This window comes from Heterocephalus glaber, unplaced genomic scaffold (genome assembly GCF_053883595.1).
Source record: "Heterocephalus glaber isolate CG9 unplaced genomic scaffold, H.glaber_assembly_v1.0 deba00001561, whole genome shotgun sequence".
In the NCBI taxonomy this organism is placed as follows: domain Eukaryota; kingdom Metazoa; phylum Chordata; class Mammalia; order Rodentia; family Bathyergidae; genus Heterocephalus; species Heterocephalus glaber.
In genome coordinates, this window is record NW_028258349.1 from 10,234,017 (window position 1) to 10,254,919 (window position 20,903).

The following is a 20,903-nucleotide window of genomic DNA, read 5'->3' on the forward strand; positions in this document are numbered from 1 at the left end:
TTTTCTCCCTAGGACCCACCTGCCCTTCCCACTGCTTGTGCTGGAGCAAGTTTCCCATTCAGCAGAATTTTTAAGAGCAATAAAGTTGATGAGGAAGTTTCTGCTTTCCCATTTATCTGATACATACGTGTGTGCATACATGTGTTCACATGGCCCTGTGAATCTACTTCCCTAGGCACCATGGGGCTCATACAGATGACCATTTGCTCAATGACCATTTATTGGATAACATTGCTGGGTGCTGTTTTAAGCCTTAATGGTCCAATGGTGAATCAGACAGATGAAAAACTTATAGGGGCTGAGGGTGTGCTCAGTAGTAGAGTGCTTGCCTAGCATTTATAAGGTACTGGATTCCATCACCAGCACTGCCAAAAACAAAAAACAAAGCAAAAGAAAACAAAAAACCAAACCAATCCAAAACAAAGCAAAATAAAACCAAAAAATGCTCTCACATTATATTGAGAAGTACACACAAAAAATGTAAAGGCATGAGCTAGTTCTAATAGAACTTATAGTGCCTAATAGAACTTACAGTGACTAATAGAACTTTCTTTAATGAAAGAAGTGTTCTATAATTCACTCTGTCCAATTCTTAGCCAAATTTGCTGGTAATATGACTAGTTCAACTGAAGAGCTTAATCTTTTATTTAACTATAATTTAATTCAATTTGCCACATGTAGTTAGTGGCTACCATACCGGGTGACACAGTTCTAGGTAGTGGTCAATCTCATGAGAAGACAGAAAGAAACTGGGAGAGCAGGAAGAGAGACTCAAAACAGACTGACTGAGGAAAGCCCTGGGGAGCTGATGGCGGAGCTGTGACCCGAAGTGAGAGCAACAGAGTCCTAGAAAACTCTGAGAGAAGAGGGTTCCAAGTGGAAGAGAAAGTGCAAAGACCCTGGGAGGCAGGAAGCAGCCTGTCTTGTTCTGGGAAGAGAGAAAATTAGTGGGCCTAGTGTAAAACAGGCTCTCAAATTGCACCCAGGCAATTTGAACTTTCAATTCTCCTGCCTCAGCCTCCCAAATGCTGGGATTATAGGCGTATATTACCACACCTGTGTTAGAAATTCATATTTTTTAAAGACAACACAGTGTTTTGGATGCAAGGAAGTCTAAAGGAACTAAATTGCAAAGAAGGAAGAGCCCTTCCTATTAAGTGGGAATTCGTGAGGCATGGACCTGTCTGCTGATTTCAAAGTCGGAATGAGGGGACCAAGCGCCAGTGGGAGGAGTGGAGCTCAGGAGGCAATGGGTTAGATCACTAAGGCCTCGGGTGCCAGTGAGGACTCGGCTTTCAGCTGGAGATGGGTGCAGCCAGGGCAGGACTCTGACCTGGAGGGCTGCGGTGTGTCTCAGGGGCTCACAGTTTCCCTCCACCTGAGTCTGGGGAACAGACTATGGAGTCAAGGGCAGGGAACCAGGGAAGAGGCTGGCGGGATGTCTGCGTGACAGTGGGCAACAGCATTTTTTTTACCCAGGGATAGTAGAGATGAGATGAACCAAATATTGCAACACACACACACTCCTGCCCAGGAAAAGCTTATTGATAGGGAGGGGAGAGAAGGGCTTCGGCTGCACTGGGGCTTGGGCTGAAGGGAACCTGCAGTTAGTCCAGAGAGAGGCTAAGCTGCTACTCACAGGACAAAGAGAGCAGCAAGATTTTACTGATTGCTGGAGTGGGCTAAAGTCTGGTAATTCTTATTGGCCAGGAGCACGATTCTAAAAGATGTTTCATCTTGTGATGATTCAGATCACTGGGTGGTTATGGTCCACTCGTCCTGGAGGCTGCTGAATTTTCATGTAGCTACTGCCGTCATCCTGTACAGAATATCCAGGTCTAGAAGATCTGGGCCCTAGGGTAGGGCTGAAGGACTTCAGGTGCTTGGGTTGTTGTGGCTGCTGAAAACACACAAAGGTAGGTGCAGAAAAGAGAGGAGAGAGGAATAAAAAACACAGAGCAGGGGCCGGGGATTTAGCTCAGTGGTTCTGGCACCTGAGCACCAACGCAAGGTCCTGAGTTCGATCTCCAATACCGGGGAAAAAAGCAAAAACACACACACACACAGAGCAGCTCCCATGGACAAGAGGCCAAGCTGGCCCTGTATCATAGTCTTACTCTTAAACATTTCTGAAATGATCAACACGTCTCAGTGCAGAGCTGAGTAGAATCTGACTCAAGGGTTAAGACAGAGAAGGGGACAGACACAGTATGAAGAGAGAGATGCCAGGCTTTGATCCCATTTTAGTCACCCGTCAGACATCTGTAGGCCCGAGCAAAGGGTCAGTGTTCTCAGCAAAAGCAGCCATCAGGTCCCTGGGGAAGTAACCCAGGCACTGTTAGCACAACCCATGCATCAGTATGCCACCTACAGCAAAGGCAGTGGGAAATTAATAGTGTATTGCCCTCCTGTGTGACCTCTAAAAGTAGTGATTTTTAAGTAGTTTAAGTGCAAGTGAAACTAGCGGGCTTATTTGGGTTTTTCCTTGGTAACAATTTCTCCTTTTCTGCAAACATTCTGCTTCTGCGGTTTTATCAGGGTCTAATGATGGGTCTTTTTTTGTTTTTCTTAAATTCTTTTATTGGTACATTTTAGGAATGATGGGTCTTTTGAACATGCCACACTACAAAGGGTGAGACTTTACTGACCCAGGGGTTTATTTTGTTGTTTGAGCCTTCTGTCCCATCATTGTTCCATCCTGATTATTCCTGTCTCATAGGCAGGAGGGGATGGAGGCTGGGGCATGAAGGGAGCAGAGGAGAAGGGAAAGATAGTTGGATTCTATAATGACCTTCAGATACCAGAACAAGGATGGCCTGGAAAATCTTGTTCCCTACTCTGACCTATTGTCTGCCCCGAAGACGGGGGAGAAGCAAGATGCCTGTTGCTCAGTCCCTAACTCCACTTTTCAGGCTCTGGAGGCCAGGGAGGGAGTGACCTGCCCAAGAGGTAAAGGGCACTGTGGAGTCCACTATCTTATCAGGGAGACGCAAATACATGCCAGAAGTCACGGTCACAATGAGGTCCTTCACTTGGCAAACACTGCCTCGGGCCAGCCCAGGCTGGGCAATACAGGGCACACAGTGGTGACATCCTGGATCCTGTCCTCAGGGAGTCTGGAGAGGAGATGAAATATCACTAGGTTGTGACGGCCTGGGTCAGTCAGGGCTATGATGGAGAAACTAGGGGTTGAAGTGATCCGGGCTGGGGTGGGAAGCGCAGGGAAGCACTGGACCCAGCCTGGTGCATGGGGTGGGAGGGTTTCCTGGAACATCTGCACCACAAAGGACGAGGAGCAGGTGAACACCAGGGTGGAGAAAGTCACGTGTGCCACAGGCCTGAAATGATCACTGTGAAACACAGAAGGTCTAGGCAGGCAGAGCTCTTGAGTCTGCCAGGGGAAAATGGCACATGGGAAGGAGGAGGGGCAGCCAGGGGACTGAACCCAGCAGGCCCAGCGGGGTGCTGAGTCCCTGAGCGTGGGTATGGGCCTGGTTCCAGGAACCTGTAGTTCATATTCTCCTTAAAGCCCACTTAGTGTTCCCCATCTGTTTTTATTTATACATGTATTTTTAATTTTTTTTTGAGACAGGGTCTCACCTTGTAGTTAAGGCTGGTCTTTAACTATGTAGCGCAGGCTGGCCTTGAATGTGAGGTAATCCTCCTGCCTCAGTCTCTCGAGTGCTGCGATTACAGGCAATGCACCACCATGCCTGGCTCCCCATCTGTTTAATAGTCCATCCTCGGACTCTTCTTTCTCAGGAAAAGAAAAAAAAACATTTTTGCCCAATTCTAACTATTAATTGTGCTCAAACATGCCTCCCACAATCCATGTGCCCCAGGCTCAGAGAAATCTTGTGCCATTGCAGTAATTGGATTCTTTTTTTTTTTAACTTTTTATTTATTTATTCTTTGTTGTTTTTTGGGTACTGGGGATCGAACTCGGGACCTTACAGTTATGAGGCAGGTGGCAGCACCACTGAGCTAAATCCCAGGCCCATGGATTCCTTCACAGTTGCCACATTCTGGTAAGAAGTATTTGTCCTTGAGTCCTACCAGAAGCTGTCAGCCTGAAACAGCCCTGCATATCCACCCAGGCTACCATCCAGCCAAGATGCCAAAGGCAATGGGACTCCCTTCACTTGACCCAGATCCACCTGTGGGCAGAAGCCTCTGTGCTCCCCTCCTCAAGATGGGGGTGTCATTTGGACACATGATAAGAGAATAATTTGTGCAAGTGAAATGCCCCACCCCCAGAGACACAGAAGGTGAGTACTATCTGAAGGCTGTGTAATCATCGGAGTGAGTAAAAATATTTAACCATTGACATGGCTGGGCACTGCTCAGTCAGATGTACAAGCCCATGGGGTTGGTACAGGGTCAGGTTGAGTCAGGCATTGATTTAGGTAGTTGGGTGTGAGAGGTCTGGGGGCTTGTGCTCAGGTAGAGGACATCTCAAAGTATAGTCCCTGCTCTAGACTTCAAGACTCAAGTATGAGGTACATCCTGACACAATGCCCTAAGAAGGGTACTCATGACTCCTGTGTTCCTGCCCAAAACCAACAACCTGAATCTAATCATGAAGAGCGATCAGCAGAGAGAATCATCAGCAGGGAGAATCTACGGAGTAACTAATTAATACTCTCCCAAAACCACAGTCACAAAAGCCAGGGAAGATTGAGGAATTGTCACAGATTAGATTAGAGGAGATCAAGAAGACATGACAAATAAATGCAAAGTGTGATCCTGGCTTGGATCCTGGACAAGAAGAAGGACTTTAATGGGAAAATTGGGGAAATTCAAATAAATTCTCTAGCTTAGCTAAACTATTAACGTTAATTTCTAAAGTTGGTCATTAGATCGTGATGATGTAGGAGAATGTCTTTAGTCACAGAAGACACATGGCTAAGTATGGATAAAAAGCACCCTATTTCCAACTCGCCCTCACATGATTCAGCCAAAACAAATTTCAAATTTTTCATCTATCTGTGTATCACAAATATAGCAAGTCATTAAATTTGGGTGAAGGGAAGAGAGGTGTTTACTAGTTCTGTAGCTTGTAGGTTTGAAATATTTAACATAAAAAGTTGAAACTTATAATAACATAAAACTAAGAAGTGAGAAAGAAGAGAATATAAACAAGGCAGAGACCAGGAAGGGGCAGCTCTGTCTTGGCAGAGGCCTGCAGAGGTCTCGGTCAGCCACCGGCTGTGAATGATGGTGCCTTTGTCCTGCCATCTGTGACTTCGCTTGTAGGGTCTCTGATCTACGCAGACGTGATCCTCCTGGCTGCCCTGGAACCTGGGCATTTTGAGGGCAGGGGCTGGTGGGCCAGGGTGGAGGGAATGGAGACAGTGTGGGCCCCTGCAGAGTTCCCAAAGACAGACCTCCTGAGAGCCTGCCCAGAGTCTCAGGATTGTTAGTGGATATTCCCAGCCAGCAAGGAATACATCCTTTTTAACACTCAGCAGTGTTTACGAAGTGTCTACTGTGTGTTGGAGGGGCACTGTTCTTGGACTGCGTATATAGCAACAAACATAATCAGGTCCCAGGCTTCCTTCTCCCAGGTCCAGGTGGACATCACACAAATAAAAATTAAGTACAATGTCAGTTGGAACATGAGGTGTGAATGAGGAAAGGGTAAAGGAATGGAACGCAACAGGGGTGCATTATTGCAGGGTGGATTCTTAGGAGAGGTGACATTTGTGCTGAGGCCCACAGAAATTGAGAAAGAGTTTCGCACATATCTCAGGAAGCCAGTACCAGGCAGATGGAGCTGCAAGTGCCAAGACCCTGGGGCAAGAATGACCTTGGTCTGCACAATGTGCCCATGCCCATCAGACCAGGACAAAGATTAGGGCGGGAGAGGTGGAGGGGCCAGATCTCACAGGAATGACTGTGAATTTTATTCTGAGCAAGAAGGTACGTTTCGGGGACATAAGCAGAGAAGTGACACTTGTTTCACACACGATTCAGAGAGATGAAGCTGAGCCTGGGAATGGGTGGGCGACTGTACCCCTGCTGCATTCTCTCTGGGGGTCTCTAGCAGCAGGCTAGAGATGAGCAGCGGGTGTGGGTCTGGATGTGTGCGGGGTGTAGAGGGGAGCTCAGGCCGCCGACCAGCTTTGACTTTCCCAGCGACCTGCTCCCGAAGAGGAGGAGGACATTGCCAAGGTGAATATCTTATCGCCTGCACTCATACCTGCCCCTGGGGACATGCCCATGAGGCCAGAGCATAACCACACCAAGGACCCCACCGTTTCACCAGCCACTCACTGCTGCACCAGAAGTCCCTGCCTGGGGGATGTGCAGTGGGGTCCCAGACTTCCTGGCACCTGGCACCAAGCTCTGCACCTTGGTTCCTCCATCTGGGTTGGGTGTGGTGTGGACAGGGGAATGACAGAGTGCTGCTGGGACCCTCTCTGAGCCTGAGCCTCAGTTTCCCCCTGGGCACAATGGAACTAATAGAGCTGCTGCCCTTGCAAGGGTTTATTACAAGAACATGCAAGGTCATGTATGTACTGAACATGGCATATATGTACTTGGTGCTACTCCTGTGAAGTCTGCATTTTCTCTTCAGTGATACTATGTAAGTGCCAGGTTGTGGGGTCAAATCATGTCCTTGATACTTAGTCACACAAAGTCCTTACCCTATCCGGGCCTCAGTTTCCTCACCTGTACAACAAGGGTAATAAGAGAAGATAACTTTTACAGGGCTGTTGTGAGGAGCTAATGAGACCATTCAAGTAAAGCACATGGGGCAGGGCCAGCCCATAATAACTCTTCAGTAAACAACTGCCATGACGACTGTTTTGAGCACCCTCCTCAGATAAGTGACCGGACATGTGCTATATGACCCACCCGAGGACACTCTGCAGCCCACCTATCCAGTACTGGGTCCTGACTCTATCATGTCCTAGCTTGGGGATCATGGGCAAGTGACTTGATCCCGTTGAGCCTCAGTTTCTCCATCTGTAAAGCACTGTTGGAAAGCTAAATAAGTTAACAAGGGAAATCCCTTGGCACACGGCCTGTCTCATAGTGAGCACCACTGCTGGCTCTTCTTGGTGTTGTGTCTGTGGTTGTCCCCATCAGGCCCTGATCTGAGTGGCAGGTTGCCATGGGATGTGGGGTGGTTGGGAGTTAGGTAGGAAATGCCTGAGCTTTCCAGGCCTGGAGGTCACCTCAAGGAGCCCAGTAATCAGCTGTAATCAGCTGGCTGTGCTCCACCCCTCCCTCCCTGGGTATATCAGGGCTCCAGACCCCAGGCTCTGTCTGGCCAAGGAGGGCAGAGCACCAGGCAGCATGGGGAAGGCAGTGCGTGGGGGCCCAGGAGTTGGGGGCTGGAGGGTAGGGCAGGGGTCCCAGTGGCATCTGATGCCTCCCTTGCTCCATCCTGTTCCCAGGAGAATTACGAGCTCTACTCAGTGGAGCTGGGGACTGGCCCTGGTGGAGAGAAGGCTGCCAAGATGAGCAAGAAGAAGGCAGGCGGTGGGGGAGGCAAGAAGAAGGAGAAGCTGGAGAGCATGAAGAAGGAGATGGAGATCGTGAGCAAGGGCTGGGCAGGGGCAGTCTGGGTTGGGGAGGAGGCGCTGGGCAGGGATGGGGTCCGATGGGAGCCCGAGAGCAAGCTCCCTGCTCCCACCACACAGAACGACCACCAGCTGTCCGTGGTGGAGCTGGAACAGAAATACCAGACCAGCGCCACCAAGGTGAGTGGGGGTGGGAGTGGAGGGCACAGAGTGGGGAAGGCGGGGAGAGGAAGGAGAGACCAGTGTTAGAAGGCCACATCCAGAGACGACAGGGCCAAGGATTCAGCTCAGCGGTTCCGCCGCCTGCCCAGCAAGCACAAGGACCCGAGTTCGATCCCCAGTACCAAAAAAAAAAAAAAAAAAAAAAAATCCAGAGACAGACAGAAAAACAGGCGAAAAGAGACGGCAGAGACTGAGACAGCAGGGCAGAGACAGGCAAAGAGACAGGGAGAGAAACGGTGGGAAGAAAGAGCTAGTGGTAGAGAAGGGTGACAGAGAAGAGAGGGCAAAGCAGAGAGGGAGGAAGGGGCAGGAACAAAGAGAAAGGAAGAGGAAGGAGCAAGACAGACAGGAGAGGCAGAGCAGGGAGGAGAAGGGGTGAGAGGAAGGGGCACGGTGAAAGGAAGGTCTGCTAGGCCCCGCCGTGTCCCACCCTCTGTCCCCAGGGCCTTTCTGCGAGCCTGGCAGCTGAGCTGTTGCTGCGGGACGGGCCCAACGCGCTGAGGCCACCGCGGGGCACCCCGGAGTACGTTAAGTTTGCCCGGCAGCTGGCAGGAGGTCTGCAGTGCCTCATGTGGGTGGCGGCTGCCATCTGCCTCATTGCCTTTGCCATCCAGGCCAGTGAGAATGACCTCACCACGGATGACAATGTGAGTGGAGGGTGCTGCAGGGCAGACATGGGACATGGGGACCAAGGACATTGGACTTGGTGCTACTGTTTGCATTTGTAGTGTGACAGAGGACATTGAGCCTAGGACTCAGGACACAGGATGGGGATACAGAGACATGGGGATGCCGTCCTGAGATGTGGGTCTTAGGAATGGAGGACACTGGAATGTGTGGTAGGCCCAAGACATAGGTCTTAGGTGATACAAGGACCTCAACGATGAGACTTGGGTGGGGGCACAGAGATGGGATTTAAAGATATGGATATACAATGTGTAAGATATGAGACTTGGAAAACAGAGGACATGAGGACAAAGGACAGACCAAGGACACAGCCCAAGGGACAAAGGGAATCAGATATGGGATACCAAGGGATAGGACATAAGGGACACAGGACACAGTACACAGTGAGAAAAGGCAATCAAGGAAACACAGACAGAGGAGGTGGACATTCAGGGCAAGGTGACATTGGGTATGTGACAGAGTCTGAATAAAGGACATGGGGACTCAAGGACATGTGTTACACTGAACAGGGGCTTGAAAGGGCATAGGACAGGTGACATGGGCTGGAGATTAGGAATTTGGGACACTGGGCACTGATCACAGAGGACACAGAATATGAAGCGCAATGTCTGCAGTACATGCATGGAAATGGGGACTAGACATGCAGCTAGTGGTCACAGGAGACACAGAGGGGAACACACAGATCATGGAAAACACAGAATATGAGACTTGGGACACAGGGACTATAGGCCACGGGGATGCAGCAGACTTAGGGACATGGGGAGATGGGGAATGTAAGACTTAGGAGACACAGAAAAAGGGAGCTCATGAGACCAAGGAACATAGTGACATGAGGCATAGGTCACAGGATATGGGGACATGGGAGACCCACAGTTCAGGAGCCATGGAATATGGAATAAGGGACACAGGGGTGACAAATGTAGGATATCCAGAAGCAAGGGGTGGGGGCTTGCCACAGGGACAGCACATGAAGCTTCCCAGTAGAGTGGGGAATGGCACAGAGGAGACCCTAAGGACAGAGGAGACCCGAGAGCAGGCTTGTGCCCTCCAGCAAGGGGTTTCTAGCCCTCGTACAGAACTCTGGGCCCCTCCTTCCACAGCTCTACCTGGCACTGGCCCTCATTGCCGTGGTTGTGGTCACTGGCTGCTTTGGCTATTATCAGGAGTTCAAGAGCACCAACATCATTGCTAGCTTCAAGAACCTTGTGCCCCAGGTAGGTCCCCAGCTTCTGGCCTCTTCAGATTCCAGAGGCTCCAAGCCCACTCAGGCAGGTTCCTGACATGTCCCTGTGGTCCCTCCCATCAAGTCCAACTCACCCTCGTCTATGGGCTCCGTCTCTCCCTTAGGGCCTCAACTCTCCCCATCTTTGGCCTCCCATTCCCATAATGCTCAGCAACTACCACCCTCACCCCTGCCCTGCTCTACTCTGCTGCCTCTGCCCCACAGCAAGCTACAGTGATCCGAGATGGGGACAAGTTCCAGATCAATGCAGATCAGCTTGTGGTGGGTGACCTGGTGGAGATGAAAGGTGGGGACCGAGTGCCTGCGGACATCCGCATCCTGTCGGCCCAGGGCTGCAAGGTGGACAACTCCTCGCTCACCGGAGAGTCCGAGCCACAGACCCGCTCACCCGAGTGTACACACGAGAGCCCCCTGGAGACCCGCAACATCGCCTTTTTCTCCACCATGTGTCTTGAGGGTCTGTGAAGGCCCTGCCTGCTCTCCCCAGTAGCCACACTGCCTTCCTGCTTCTCATTAAGACCCCCACGGGCCCCTCTTCCACTGCTCTATGCTACATGTCTCCTCTCTCCATGGGCCCGCCGCCTCTCCAGAGCACACTCCTTCCCTGTCATCCACCATTGGTACCCTCTTCCCATGTCACACTGCCTCCAGTGCTTCAGTGACTGCCTCTCCTTCAGTGCACACTGCCAAACATGCCCCTGCTACCGCCCACCGCACCCTGAGCCACCCTCCTGTCCCCGCTGCAGGCACAGCCCTGGGCCTGGTGGTGAGCACAGGAGATCGCACCATCATCGGACGCATTGCATCTCTGGCCTCAGGAGTGGAAAATGAGAAGACACCCATTGCTATTGAGATCGAACATTTTGTGGACATCATCGCAGGCCTGGCCATCCTCTTTGGGGCCACATTTTTTGTGGTGGCCATGTGCATTGGTTACACCTTCCTGCGGGCCATGGTCTTCTTCATGGCCATTGTGGTGGCCTATGTGCCTGAGGGGCTGCTGGCTACTGTCACAGTGAGTGGGGGGCATGTAAAGGGGTACAGGAGGCTGAGAGCCTGTTCTTCTGTTTGTTCATTCATCCAGGTTTCTACTCATCACCTCCCTACCTGTCCATCCATCCATTCACCTGCCACCCCATTTATCCTCCACCTTATCCATCCATTCTCCTGCCCAGCCATCCCCCAACTTTCCATCATCCGTCCATCCAGCACTCACCAGGCTGCCCTGGGCCATGTCTCGTGCCACACGTGAGGGCTCAGAGATGAACGGGCAGGGTCCCGGACCAGAGGAAGTTGAGGTCCAGAGTGTGCAGGCAGCATAACCAGGCCTCTGACAGTGCCTAGTTGGAGGCCTGCCTAGGGGAATCCCAGGGGGTTCATTTTGTCATTTTGAAAATAGAGTCTCAGCTGAGATAGCTCAGAGAGTGTCTGAGCAGAGAGGGGAAGGCATCCCTAGGAGAAAGCACAGGCTGGACAAAGGTTGTTGTTTGTTTGGCAGAAGAATGCTGCAGTAGCAGTGCTGTGGACAAGGATCCCTAATGCTTCTGGTGAGAGGCTGGAAGTGGACCTGGAAGCGGGGCCTACCGCCTACCCTGTGACCCTCCCTTCTCCCCAGGTCTGCCTGTCTCTGACAGCCAAGCGGCTGGCCAGTAAGAACTGCGTGGTCAAAAACCTGGAAGCTGTGGAGACCCTGGGCTCCACCTCAGTGATCTGTTCGGACAAGACGGGGACCCTCACCCAGAACCGCATGACGGTGTCTCATTTGTGGTTTGACAATCACATCCACACAGCCGACACCACGGAGGACCAGTCAGGTACTGAGATGGGAGAGGACTGGGGCCGAAGCAGGACCCACTTGGAAATCTGAGGCAGCCTGGGGGAGGCTTTGTGTTGTGGGGAGGTGGCCAGGTTCTGGGTCCTCGGAGGGGACTCAGCTCCAGGCCCACGAAGGAACTCTATAGCTGGACTCACGGGAGACTCAAATTGAGTCTAGGTAGAAGGCTTCGCCCTGCCGGATGGGCCCCACCCAGCCCTAGGGAGGGGACTGCAATCTGAATGCAGGGGTAGGGGCTCGATTCTGGTCTGGGGGATCCACTCCCTCACGACCCCAGCCTGGGTGCCTGGTCTCCAGGGCAGACGTTTGACCAGTCCTCGGAGACGTGGCGGGCGCTGTGCCGCGTGCTCACCCTGTGCAACCGTGCTGCCTTCAAGTCCGGCCAGGACGCGGTACCAGTGCCCAAGGTAGGGGACTGGGGGACTCTAGGGGTTTCCAGGAGCCTGGTGAAGCCGGGTAAGACACTGACATCGGTCCCCGTTCCCAGCGCATCGTGATCGGAGATGCGTCCGAGACTGCGCTGCTCAAGTTCTCAGAGCTGACGCTGGGCAACGCCATGGGCTACCGCGACCGCTTCCCCAAAGTCTGTGAGATCCCCTTCAACTCCACCAACAAGTTCCAGGTGCGCGGCGCGCGCAGCCAGCCGAAGAACTACTCCGTCCCGCCCACCGAACAGCCCCGCCCACCGGAGGCCACACCCCTCAGGGTGGGGCTTAGCTCCCACCTCTCCGGGGCCGAACTCCATCCCTACTTTCTTTCAACCCCAGCTCACTTAGGTCACGCTGCGCCCACATCCAAAGCTCCATCCACAGCCTCTAGACCTGCTTGTGGCTATCAGGCCCTCCGCGGGGAGTAGCTCACTGCCAAATCCGGTCTCCAGCCCAACTCTGCACCCTGATTCTGTCCATTTCTTGTGCCCAACACCCTGACTCTGCATCTAGCCCTGCCCAAGGCTTCAGCCTCCAGCCTCCACCAAAGGCCTGCCCAACACACCTGCCCAGCACTCAATGCCCTCCCTACTCTTTCAGGCCCCGCCCCCACCCCGAGGCCCCGCCCCACCCAGCCCCTCTTCCCGCAGCTGTCCATCCACACCCTGGAGGACCCGCGCGACCCTCGGCACCTGCTGGTGATGAAGGGCGCCCCCGAGCGCGTGCTGGAGCGCTGCAGCTCCATCCTGATCAAGGGCCAGGAGCTGCCGCTGGACGAGCAATGGCGCGAGGCTTTCCAGACTGCCTACCTCAGCCTGGGAGGCCTGGGCGAGCGCGTGCTCGGTGAGACCCAGCGTGGGCGTGGGCGGTGTGTGTGTGTGGGGTAACCCGGTGTGCGGGAGGAGCTTCCACAGACCCTGCCCATTCTCTGGCCAGCTGCAGCTGACCTGCCCATCCACACACTCACCACCGACTCTCCCATTCTCAGGCCTGACCCGCGTCTGGCTTCAATTCCTACCCTAGTCCCACTGTTGGCCCACCATGAAGGTCCACATCCATACGACATCCTCGCTTTTTCCCAGCCCTTGCACTCTCTGCCATCTTGCTGTGTCCTCCTCTTGATCCTTTGCCCTTCCCGAGTCCCTGCCTCAACTCAAGACGTTTCCTAGTCCTTGTCCTGACCGTCAATCTCCCTCACTTGTCTCGATCTCTTAAATTTCCCTAGTCCCTGCCTCTACCCTGGAAGGTACAGACTCACGTCTTTCACTTGACTTGCTTTGTGACCTCCAGGAAGAAATGTGCCCTTTCTAAGCCTCAGTTTCCTCCTCTGTAAGATGGGGATGCACTTCAGGGTGGTTGTGAGGATGGGTTCAGTTGATGTGCTGGACACCTGTAGGCAATTGGCGCAGGGGGCCTGGCTATTTTATTACTCCCGGTCTTGCTGGGGTGGGGTGGGGTGGGCCCAGACTCTTCTCTCACTTCTGTTTTCTGCCCAGGCTTCTGCCAGCTCTACCTGAATGAGAAGGACTACCCTCCTGGCTATGCCTTTGATGTGGAGGCCATGAACTTTCCGAGTAGTGGCCTCTGCTTTGCTGGACTCGTATCCATGATTGACCCACCAAGGGCCACTGTCCCCGATGCTGTGCTCAAGTGCCGCACGGCAGGGATCCGGGTATGCCATCGGGAAGGGCACAGTCAGGAACCTGTGATAGAAACCCAGCCAGAATTACTTTCACCCAAAATAGATTAGTGCACAATACTGAAAAGTTCCAGGGAATGAAGTTTCAGATAAAGTTGGATTCAGGAGCTTAATGTCATTAGGAGTTTGTCATTATGTCTCAGCTCTGCTTTTCTCTCTGCTGGCTTTATTCTCAAGCAAGCCCTCCACAAGGGACAGCAAAGATGACACCCCACCCCCGGCAGCTTTAACTTATAGCTCCCACCTCTCCTGCCAGGTCGGGCCACATGTTTACCCTTGAACCAGTCACAGTGGCTGGGGGGGCGCACCTTGCCCAGCTTGGTCAGTGACTTCACTTCAACCAATGGCCTGGGGAACAGAGATAGTCCCCCAATGACAAATCAAGGGTGGAGGAGCCAACGCTGAGCAAACAATACCCAACCCCTTCTTGTAGTCTTTAAGGCTTTAAAAATCTGGCCCAAGTTACCTCTCTAAATGCATTCCTTAGCCCTGAACCCTTTGTTCATCCTCTCCTTCCATGCTCTTTTCCCTGGCATTCAACAGTTCAGGCATGTTGTCACCTCAGGGCCTTTGCACTGGCTGTCCCTCTGCCAGGAATGCTCTTCCCCCAGATTTCCAAGTGACCAACTCCCTTCCTTCCTTTGAGTCTCTGCTCAAATGTTATCTTCTCCATGAGGCTCTCCCTAGGCAAAATTAACTTCTTTCAGAGAGCTTAATTTCCTCTTTCCTCCTAACATGCTATATGATTCATTTCTCTGTCTATTTTCTGCCTCCCCCACTATGATAACAGCTCTACGAGAACATGGAATTTTGTCTGTTTGGTCCCAGCCACATAATAGGTGGTCCCACTTGGTTGAATAGATGAAAGAGTGCATAAGCAGATGTCTACCAGGGAGGACAGGGAAACTGGGCTGATCTGAATGGGTCAAGGGTCCCCCGGTCCCCCACAGGTGATCATGGTTACAGGTGATCATCCCATCACAGCCAAGGCCATTGCAGCCAGTGTGGGCATCATCTCGGAAGGCAGCGAGACAGTGGAGGACATTGCTGCCCGCCTCCGCGTGCCTGTGGACCAGGTCAATCAGAAGTAAGCCCCTTCAGCCCTCTCGAGGGTCCCCCTGCAACCCAGGCAGACTGAGGCCCCAGGGAGGCCCTTCCACCCCCCCAGGGATGCCCGTGCCTGCGTGATCAATGGCATGCAGCTGAAGGACATGGACCCATCAGAGCTGGTGGAGTCGCTGCGCACCCACCCTGAGATGGTGTTCGCTCGCACCAGTCCCCAGCAGAAGCTGGTGATTGTGGAGAGCTGCCAGCGACTGGTAAGACTGCGGTGGAGGGTGGGCCAGGGGGCCCTGGGTAGCATCTCGCTGACCACCCGCCAACTCCACCCACTACCTGCAGGGTGCAATCGTGGCTGTGACAGGAGATGGTGTGAATGATTCCCCAGCCCTGAAGAAGGCAGACATTGGCGTGGCCATGGGCATCGCTGGCTCAGATGCTGCTAAAAATGCAGCTGACATGATCCTGCTGGATGACAACTTTGCCTCCATTGTGACGGGCGTGGAGCAGGGTCTGGATCAGGCCAGGGATGGGGCAGGTTGTATGGGCACAGGAGGAACTGAGCTGTGAGGAACTGAGGTGCCTGCATTATCCTCCACAGGCCGACTGATCTTTGACAACCTGAAGAAGTCCATCGCCTACACACTGACCAAGAACATTCCAGAACTGACCCCCTACCTCATTTATATCACTGTCAGCGTGCCCCTGCCCCTCGGGTGCATCACCATCCTCTTCATAGAGCTCTGCACTGACATCGTGAGTCTGCAGCCCCAGCACCCTCACTACACACACGCACACATGCACGCTCATACACAGGGTGCCGAGAGACACTCACGGCAGACATGATAGACAGAGCCCACCACAGATGTTCTTGGACACAGAGAGACACAGACAAGACAGGAATATGCAACAATAGCCAGGCAGAAGCGGGCACACAGGCGGGCATCAGATAGATCAGTTAGGCATGGACAGACTAATGGACACAAGCAACTCAAATATGGACAAACAGACATGTTAACAGACCCAGAGATCTGGCCAGATGGGACTCACAGATGGACATCCCTCAACAGACAGGGACAAACAGACCCCCTGAACGCCAAGCAGACAGACAGAAAGCAGCCACAGATACAGCCCTGAATGCAGCCCACTGCCTGGTCCTGCTGACAGATGTTTATTCAATGACACACAGTGCTCTCTCTAGCCAGGTACACACTAATGTAGCAAATGTCCTAATGGCTGCTCTGTACCTGGGTTTTATTGTCATCCTCCCCATTTTACTGATGAGCTCACTGAGGCAGAGATGGGCTAAATGGCTCGCTTCAGGTCACACAGCTAGTAAGTGGTGCTGCTGGGATCTGAGACCAGGCAGTTAGGTGCCCCAGGGCCTGTACCCTTGATTGGTCCACTCTGCTGCCACTCTGTTGTCACAGACAGATGGGAGAGAGGGAACACGGGCACTGGAAGACTGAAGAGACATGGAGAAAGAGTGTGACAAAAAGGCATAGAGACAGGGACACACAGAGACACAGTCACAGAGAAAGAGACAGAGACAGGGACAAAACCAGAGTAAGGGACAGAAAGAACAGAAAGGAAGCAGAGAGACCCAGACTGGAATGTCCAAGAGACCAGAGGACAAAATGACAGAGGCAGAGTGAAGGTAAAGGGGAGAGGGAGGGAGGGAAGGAGGGAGAGAGAGCCAGGATGCGAAAGACACTCTCATGGACACCAGGGCACCTGTGACACAGACACACCCACATGCCCACAGGCCAGCTGGACCCAGGCTGTCCCAGAGGGTGCAGTCACTGCAAATCCTGTCTCCTCCCCTTAGTCTTGTTCTTGGCCAGAGGTTGAGAGTGGGGGTGACTCCAGATCCTTGGGGACAGGGCCCAGGAAACCCTCAGCCCTGGTTCCTTCTGCTTTTGGCCAGTTCCCCTCTGTGTCCCTGGCATATGAGAAGGCTGAGAGTGACATCATGCACCTGCGTCCACGGAACCCAAAGCGTGACCGGTTGGTCAATGAGCCCCTGGCTGCCTACTCCTACTTCCAGATCGGTGAGTGCTGTGGGCCAGGAGGCAGAGCTTGTTAGCAGGGTGGGCCTCTGCCTTGGGCTCCCCGACACTGACACGGGCTCTGGTTTGCTCTGGATCTCAGTGTCTGTGTCCATCTGTCCATGGTGGTCTCTCTGGTACCTATGGTATCTGGGTCATTGGTCTTTTGGAGGTTCTCTGGGTGCTTCTCCACCCCGCTTTGTCCCCACCTCTCTTTCTTTACTTCTGTCTTTCTTTGTCTTTCTCTCCCTTGCGTCCCTACCAATCTCTCTTGGGGCTTTTCTCTGTCTCTCTAGGTCCATCCCTGTCTGTTTCTGTCTCCATGAGTGTTTGTGTCCCTGGCTCTATTTTCTTAGCCTTCTTTGCGTATCTCTGTCCCTGTCTGTCTGTGACCCTGCTATGCCTCCATCTCTATCCCTGTCCCTTCTTGTGTCTCCTTGCCTCTCTCTCAGGTGCCATCCAGTCATTTGCTGGCTTCACTGACTACTTCACGGCCATGGCCCAGGAAGGCTGGTTCCCTCTGCTGTGCGTGGGCCTGCGGCCTCAGTGGGAGGACCATCACCTGCAAGATCTTCAGGACAGCTATGGCCAGGAGTGGGTGAGGTCCTGCCCCCCCCCCATGCCCTAGTGCCCAGTGCTACCTACTCTGTATGTAGTTTATTCACTGCTCCATGTGGGACTGAGTTCAGTCAGAGCATCCCGGGCACCCAAACTCTGCCAATTCTGGGGTTAGGGGCCTTTCCCAGTCTCTGGCTCTGCGTCTGATGCTCACAACTGCAGGTGGGTCCTGTCCCTGCCCCAACAGGAGCATATCATCTGGGGGGAGGCGAGGCGAGCAGCCTTCTGTTACTTTCCCTGCAGCAGCCCTCAGAGTCTTGGCACATGCGGCTCATTTCAATGAAGGTTTGGAGCAAGTGAGGCTAGATGCAGCTGACAGATGTGTTTAATTTGCTCTGAAGAGTAACAGATTACTGTCATGGATAAGAGTGCAGACCTGGGAGCCAGACTGCCTGGACTCGTGGGCTGCTGCTGCTGCTCTTCACAGGTTCTGTGACCCTGAGCAACTTGCCTTCCCTCTCTGTGCCTCAGCTTCCTCACCTATAAAATGGGGAGACTACTAATATCTGGTTCAGTGCTTCTCAGTTTGTTCCTGCGCCAGCAGCATCAGTGTCGCTGGGAACTCATTTGAAATACACATTCTCAGGCCCCACCCCAGGGGTCAGGAACCCTGTGGTGAGGCCTGGAAGTCTGTGTTTTAATCTGCCCTTTGGGGACATTTGGTACATGCTGCAGTCCAAGTGCCACCAATCTCCTGCACAGGGTTGCTAAGAAGATGAGGTGAGCTAACTTACAGGGAACACTTGCTTCATAGGGCACAGTAGCTTAGTTGCTGTTAAAATTAGCTGTGCTGAAGAAGAGACTGTGGAGTGGCTGCCCCTTCAAGTGGGGACATGCCTGCTGTTCCCCAGGGGCCCACCTGGCCCACCTTGCTCATTTTGCCATCTGCCTGGCCCTGGAGTCCCTCAGCATTCCAATTCCCTTCTCCCAGCCTGGCCCAGCCTACTGGTGTGCTCAGGTGAGGTCCTCCGAGCTCTGTCAGACTCTGGGGTCCTGCAGGTGCTGCTTTCCTCTTCCTCAAGCCAAGCCACTCATGCGAAGGGAGCTTTTGGGGGTTCATGGCCAAGGAGCTTAGTGCTTGGTTCCTGCAGAGGCCCTGCACTGGGCTCAGGCTGGCTTTGTCCCTTCTTGTCCCACAGACGTTCGGGCAGCGCCTATACCAGCAATACACTTGCTACACCGTGTTCTTTATCAGCATCGAGATGTGCCAGATTGCCGATGTCCTCATCCGCAAGACACGCCGTCTCTCTGCTTTCCAGCAGGGTTTCTTCAGGTGTCCCCAGCTGGCTCCATTTCTGCCCCATCCTGCCCTCTAATGCCTGGTCCCAACTCCCATCAGGTCCTGACCAGGGCTCTCCACAGCTAGCACACATCATGCGTCAGGGGCTAAGGCATCCATACACATCCTTACTGGCTGGCCAGCTGCTCCCTCATAGGGCTCCACTGGCCTTCTATGTTTCAGCTGCTAACCAGTGACAAGGACAGGGCTGGTTAGAGGTGTAGCCACTCTGGTGGTCCAGGTTTAGAACATCACCCTGTGGCTGGTGACATCTGACCTGCCTTTACTCAGTGCCTTGCTTTCTATCGAGTCTATCTTGTTTCAATTCTGCCTTCTGAACTTGTCCCATTCTGCCCGGGCTGCAGGAACAGGATCCTGGTGATCGCCATCGTGTTCCAGGTCTGCATCGGCTGCTTCCTGTGCTACTGCCCTGGGATGCCCAACATCTTCAACTTCATGCCCATCCGGTGAGGGCTGTGAGGTGCAGGCAGAGGGATAGGGATGTGGGACGCAGGTTTGGGGATGGACTTCACCTTGTCATCTTGCCTGTGCCTTCAGGTTCCAGTGGTGGCTGGTCCCCATGCCCTTTGGCCTCCTCATCTTTGTCTATGATGAGATCCGGAAACTTGGAGTCCGCTGCTGCCCAGGGAGTGAGTATGGAGACTGGGGACAGGGGCCAAAAGGTTCTCAAAGCAGCTGCCCTCAGCTTTGCTCCTCAACACTTGACCACCAAGCCCTTGATGCCCCTATATCAAACCGCCATTGCTCCTTAACCTCTGAGGCCCCTGTTCCCTCCAACTAGCATCCTACCAGCACTGAGCCTCCTTTCTCCCTCTCTTCCCCAGGCTGGTGGGACCAGGAACTCTACTATTAGAGTACAGCTCCCTGCTGGCCATTCTGCTTCCAAGGGAGGCAGGTGGGGTAGGGCTCGTGGGAACCTCTGGATGGCACAATGGAATCCGGCCCCTCCTGCATTTGCTTCTACAGCCCATGGTGTCCCAGCCTTGGAGAAACCCACCCTCCCACTGCCCTTCCCCATCTCTCGTCCCCACTCTCCTGGAGAAGGATGCCAGTGCCTGGCACAGTGCTCTGAGGTGGCAGTGGGGCTTTGACAGGGAGCTGGTAGCTCTTGGGGAGGTGGGTCCATCCTTAGGACTCCAGTCTGGACAGGAGCTGCCTGTGGGCTCTTCATTAAAAACACCCTCACAATTTAAGGAAAAAAAATTCAAAATTGTGAATACTAAAAAAACACCCTCATGTTCTGCCTGACAGTAATAAAACCGTCCTACCTTGACTGTTTTATTTGGAGTCAAGTGCTTAGGCATTTTCCATCAGCACCATTGCTCTCCACAATCCTGCAATACAGGGATAATTTATTTAGGCTGCAGCATCCCCAGTGCCTTCAGCACAGCCCAGCATATAGTAGGCATTCAATAAACCTTCCTTAGGAAAGTAGATTCCCACTTCCTTGCTGAGGGTTACAGAATGTATAAAGGCCAGCTGGGCTGTGTCCATAGGTGCCTCCCAGAGCATGGCCTCTCTCCACTCTGCTCCTCTTGTAGCTTTTGGTTCTCAGCACCTCTTCTCTCTCCTGGGGGCTCCCTAACACAGGGGGCCAAAATTTGCTCCACATCAGGCACATATGTTTCCCGCCCTTCACAGGGCCCTGCACTCTGACTACTTACTCAGTCCTTTGCCCCTGCGGGGATTTCTGAGTGACTCTTGGAGTTCCCCCTGTACCCCTCTCACCCAAGAAGCTAACTCTCAACTGCTGGAGCTGCCCCTGCCCCCACCTCTGGCCACTCCTTTCCCCAGTGCCCATTTGTCTCTCATCCCTTATTAGTTTTCTTGTTGGGCCCTGGGCTTCTCCTTCCTTTTCTCCACATCCCCCTGGTCCCAATGCTTCAGTTCTGCTTCTGCAGTGATCCCCAGATCTGTCCCCTGCCTCCCATACGAGTTCTGAGGTGACTCACGCTGGCCTTCCCAGCATCTCCCAAACCCACTCCCACCCACTGTTCAACCTCACCAATAGCACTACTGTCCATCAGTGTGGATCCTTCTCCCTGGGCAACATGGGGAGTCCTCAGGGAGCTTCCAAGCCTCAAGCTCGTGCCTCCCTGAACTCTATTGTGTCCCTTTGTAACCTGTCATTTCCCCACTGTGCTCCCTGCTGATGAATAAAAACAGCCCAATGGCCACCCTGGCCTCCTGGCTCCAGTCTCCTCCACACAAAAGCTTCCTAAAGCCAAGTCTG

At 53.2% G+C, this 20,903-nt stretch overlaps 1 protein-coding gene across 2 annotated transcripts; it reads left to right on the top strand.

The window, feature by feature from the left end:
• Positions 1 to 7,213: 7,213 nt before the first annotated feature.
• Positions 7,214 to 19,943, top strand: Atp4a (ATPase H+/K+ transporting subunit alpha). 2 transcript variants are annotated; one of them, XM_004858814.4, is made up of 22 exons: positions 7,214 to 7,317; positions 7,407 to 7,547; positions 7,653 to 7,712; positions 8,198 to 8,401; positions 9,542 to 9,655; positions 9,889 to 10,141; positions 10,431 to 10,699; positions 11,300 to 11,498; positions 11,816 to 11,925; positions 12,006 to 12,140; positions 12,597 to 12,789; positions 13,443 to 13,618; positions 14,596 to 14,732; positions 14,814 to 14,964; positions 15,047 to 15,215; positions 15,306 to 15,460; positions 16,632 to 16,755; positions 17,205 to 17,350; positions 18,510 to 18,643; positions 19,015 to 19,116; positions 19,208 to 19,299; positions 19,495 to 19,943. In XM_004858814.4, the coding sequence occupies exons 1-22, from the start codon at positions 7,306 to 7,308 to the stop codon at positions 19,521 to 19,523; spliced, it is 3,105 nt and encodes a 1,034-aa protein (XP_004858871.1). In that variant the 5' UTR covers positions 7,214 to 7,305; the 3' UTR covers positions 19,524 to 19,943. The 2 variants fall into 2 exon arrangements, with proteins under 2 accessions (XP_004858871.1, XP_087047168.1); XM_087191042.1 differs by lacking the exon at positions 18,510 to 18,643 and having other exon boundaries at positions 7,239 to 7,317.
• The last annotated feature ends 960 nt before the right edge of the window (positions 19,944 to 20,903 follow it).

What these genes read in the sequence shown, in the direction of transcription:
- Atp4a (XM_004858814.4), top strand. An exon ending in TCAAGAACCTTGTGCCCCAG is followed by an intron (nt 9,656 to 9,888) that starts GTAGGTCCCCAG and finishes TCTGCCCCACAG; the next exon opens with CAAGCTACAGTGATCCGAGA. An exon ending in GTGGACCAGGTCAATCAGAA is followed by an intron (nt 14,733 to 14,813) that starts GTAAGCCCCTTC and finishes CCACCCCCCCAG; the next exon opens with GGATGCCCGTGCCTGCGTGA.